Below are 1,595 nucleotides of genomic sequence, written 5' to 3' on the forward strand. Positions count from 1 at the left end.
TTAATTTAGCCATTTTCACTGTTAGCCTGAAGCTAGTCTTTTGCTTTTTCAGCTTTCAGCTGACATTTTGATACTTTTAGCAATCCTTTTGCTATTTTTAGTTTTTAACTAACCCTTTTCTGTTTTTGGCTTTTTGCAAGTGTTGGCTACTGCTTTAATAGCCCAGTTTCTACAAAAGGTTTCAGCTGTGTCATTTACCACTCATCATTCAAATGTTATTTCTTGAGCTATTTCTCCCTGATGATGGAGGACAGTGACACTTTCTTCTCAGCTACGATGAGTACAAACACAGAGACGGGTACAGACAGTCAAGGCTCARCCTCTGACCCCTGTGTGAAGGTCCCTGTGGAGCACCTGGATTACGATTACATTGACAAATGCAAAGATGTAAAATACTTGGAGAAGATATTGAGAGTACTCAGGTAAGTGTTTTAYACTAAGTTTAAAGGTAACAGAGAGTTTTGTATGAAAACTACAGCATTCTCAACCAATTAACATTTTTTTACTCTTGGTGTGGAGGAAAACCTTTATTTTTATTTTAATGGTTTTCAATAATGAGCGAGTAAAGACAGCTGCTGAGTGATGAAATSTGGCCAGTTTGACCTACCACTGGATAACTCARGAAACCCAAGCCAGCCCTGAAGACTGGTCTAAAAGTAGACTGAGTCAGTCTGGATTTGTAAAGATATGTCTTGTATGTTAGCAGGCTACCTCTCTAGATTCAATAAAATTGTGAATGGATCAGCTTTTTCTCACCTGTTTTCCAGTTGTTTATTTTAAGATGTGCAGCTCTGATTTTAAACAAGGAGCCAGCGCCAGCCAACTGATGACTCTTTTTTAGAAGGCCAGTTTTATCAAGTGATGCTTGCATTAAAGTTTGAATATGATCAACTAGATCCATTTGTAAGGAAGTAAAATTAAGACTGATTCCTGCTTTCTGTTGCAATCTGTGAAACAGGAAAATAATAAATGGAGCTGATGCTTCTCAGCAAGAAGGTCGCTGGTTCAAATCCCGACCCGGGGATCTTTCTGGGTAGAGTTTGCATGTTTTCTCCGTGCATGCGTGGGTTCTCTCCGGGTACTCCGGCTTCCTCCCACAGACCAAAAACATGACTGTTAGGTTAATTGATAACTCTAAATTATCCCTAGGTGTGAGAGAGTGAATGGTTGTTTGTCTCGTTTGTCTCTATATGTGGCCCTGTGATGGACTTGGGACCTGTCCAGGGTGTACCCCGCCCCTCGCACTGTGACTGCTGGAAATGGACACCAGTGACCCACGCGATCCTGAAAGGAAGAAACATGGACAGAAAATGGATGGATGGATGGATGGATGGATGGATGGATAGATGGATGGAATATTTATACATTATATATTATAAAATTATTTCATAGACATCTACTGAAATTAAGTTTTCTCTGTAGTCAGTCAGTGTCAGAGGTGTCAAAAGTATTCACATTCATCACTTATGTAGAAGTATAGATACTAGGGTTTAAAAATATTTTTTTTGGAAATAGAAGTATCAACTCAAGTATAATGTTAAATAAAAATGTTAAAGTTGAAAAATTTTGAATTAGCAACTAGACCAGTGTTTCCC

At 38.7% G+C, this 1,595-nt stretch overlaps 1 protein-coding gene across 1 annotated transcript in view; it reads left to right on the forward strand.

Annotated features, from left to right (window-relative positions):
* Positions 1-228: 228 nt before the first annotated feature.
* The window catches only part of LOC106519258 (sperm-associated antigen 1), a 33,023-nt gene continuing 31,656 nt past the window's right edge, over positions 229-1,595 (forward strand). Inside the window, exon 1 of the mRNA XM_014010838.1 lies at positions 229-422. Coding sequence (XP_013866292.1) covers positions 241-422 — 182 coding nt within the window. The 5' untranslated portion in view covers positions 229-240. The remainder of the gene's footprint in view (positions 423-1,595) is intronic.

The sequence above is a fragment of the Austrofundulus limnaeus genome, unplaced genomic scaffold, assembly GCF_001266775.1.
Source record: "Austrofundulus limnaeus strain Quisiro unplaced genomic scaffold, Austrofundulus_limnaeus-1.0 Scaffold74, whole genome shotgun sequence".
In the NCBI taxonomy this organism is placed as follows: domain Eukaryota; kingdom Metazoa; phylum Chordata; class Actinopteri; order Cyprinodontiformes; family Rivulidae; genus Austrofundulus; species Austrofundulus limnaeus.